The 1,102-nt window shown below is 48.5% G+C and overlaps 1 protein-coding gene across 1 annotated transcript in view; it reads right to left on the bottom strand.

Moving 5' to 3' along the window:
- Positions 1-6: 6 nt before the first annotated feature.
- zzef1 (zinc finger, ZZ-type with EF hand domain 1) overlaps positions 7-1,102 on the bottom strand; it is a 46,739-nt gene continuing 45,643 nt past the window's right edge. Inside the window, exon 54 of the mRNA XM_017412572.3 lies at positions 7-484. Within this exon, the coding sequence (XP_017268061.1) occupies positions 407-484 (78 nt within the window). The 3' untranslated portion in view covers positions 7-406. The remainder of the gene's footprint in view (positions 485-1,102) is intronic.

Below are 1,102 nucleotides of genomic sequence, written 5' to 3' on the forward strand. Positions count from 1 at the left end.
AGGGGTGGGGGTGGGGGGTGGGGGGCGAAAGTACATACTTTCCTCTTGAAGGGGGCTAATTTGGCACACTTCATGTGCTTTTAGCACGCCGTCTTCAAGTAAGAACCTTTAACTCAACAGCTGCCCCCGTTTCTGAGAAAGCACATGCTGATTTGCTGGATTCACCTAAGGCAAAACGGACCGTGAAGAAGAGTGGAAAGTGCTCTCTGAAGTGCCCCCCCTCCCCAAGTCTCCCCCTCCACAGCTGAAGTCCACAGTGCTGCAGAGTTACTCATAAGGACGAGAGGGGAGTTGTCCTCCCTCGACTCGGTGACACAAGCCAACCGGCTGAGTCAGGACGTGTTCCCCCCCCCCACCCCTCCTCCGCAGGATGCCGTCCAACCCTTTCTCCCGGGGACCTCTCTCATCAGGACATGTTCAGTAGCTTAGTAGATTTATTGGGGTAATTGATAGCCAGGCTGATGGCGGCGATGTTCTTCAGAGCCTGAACAATAATAAAAAAAAAAGGCCATTAGTGAAAACAATTCAGGAGCATCGCTGAGGAGAGAGAAAATCAAGCAGAGGGAAAGAACAAAGCGAGACGTGAGAAGCCTGGTTTGTCACCCACACTCTTCAAAGAGGATAAACAAGAAAACTGAGAAGGACTGAAAGGCTATGAAAGCTGATATTTTTATCAAAAGTTAGCTGCTTTTTTTTTCTTGTCCAAAACATAAAATCGAGACAATTAACAGAGTGAAATTATTATTGCTTTTGAGTTGTTGATTTTCAGATCTGTAGTGGGCGGGCCGTTCTTTTTCTCATGAATCCCCCCGGGGTGTGAAGGGCGTGCGCCCATCTTCCACGGACTTCAGTTATGTTTTTTGAAAGAGGAGGCGTTTTTTTTTCTTCCCGGGACTGGGTGTGTGAGGTCTTTTTTGGCCCGGCTTGTCTCCTGCGTGGGGAACTGTGGAGGCGTGGAGATTCAAGTGTGTGGCTGTTGTCAGCAGCAGCTGTTTGTTTCAGGCTTTCTTTTTGGTCTCTTGTTGACTTGGCGTTCAGAGGTGCAGGCGTTACTTTTTTTTTATTTCCTTTTTTTCTTTTCCCCTTCTTTCCTGTTTCCCCC

Source organism: Kryptolebias marmoratus, linkage group LG13 (genome assembly GCF_001649575.2).
Source record: "Kryptolebias marmoratus isolate JLee-2015 linkage group LG13, ASM164957v2, whole genome shotgun sequence".
Taxonomy (NCBI): Eukaryota; Metazoa; Chordata; class Actinopteri; order Cyprinodontiformes; family Rivulidae; genus Kryptolebias; species Kryptolebias marmoratus.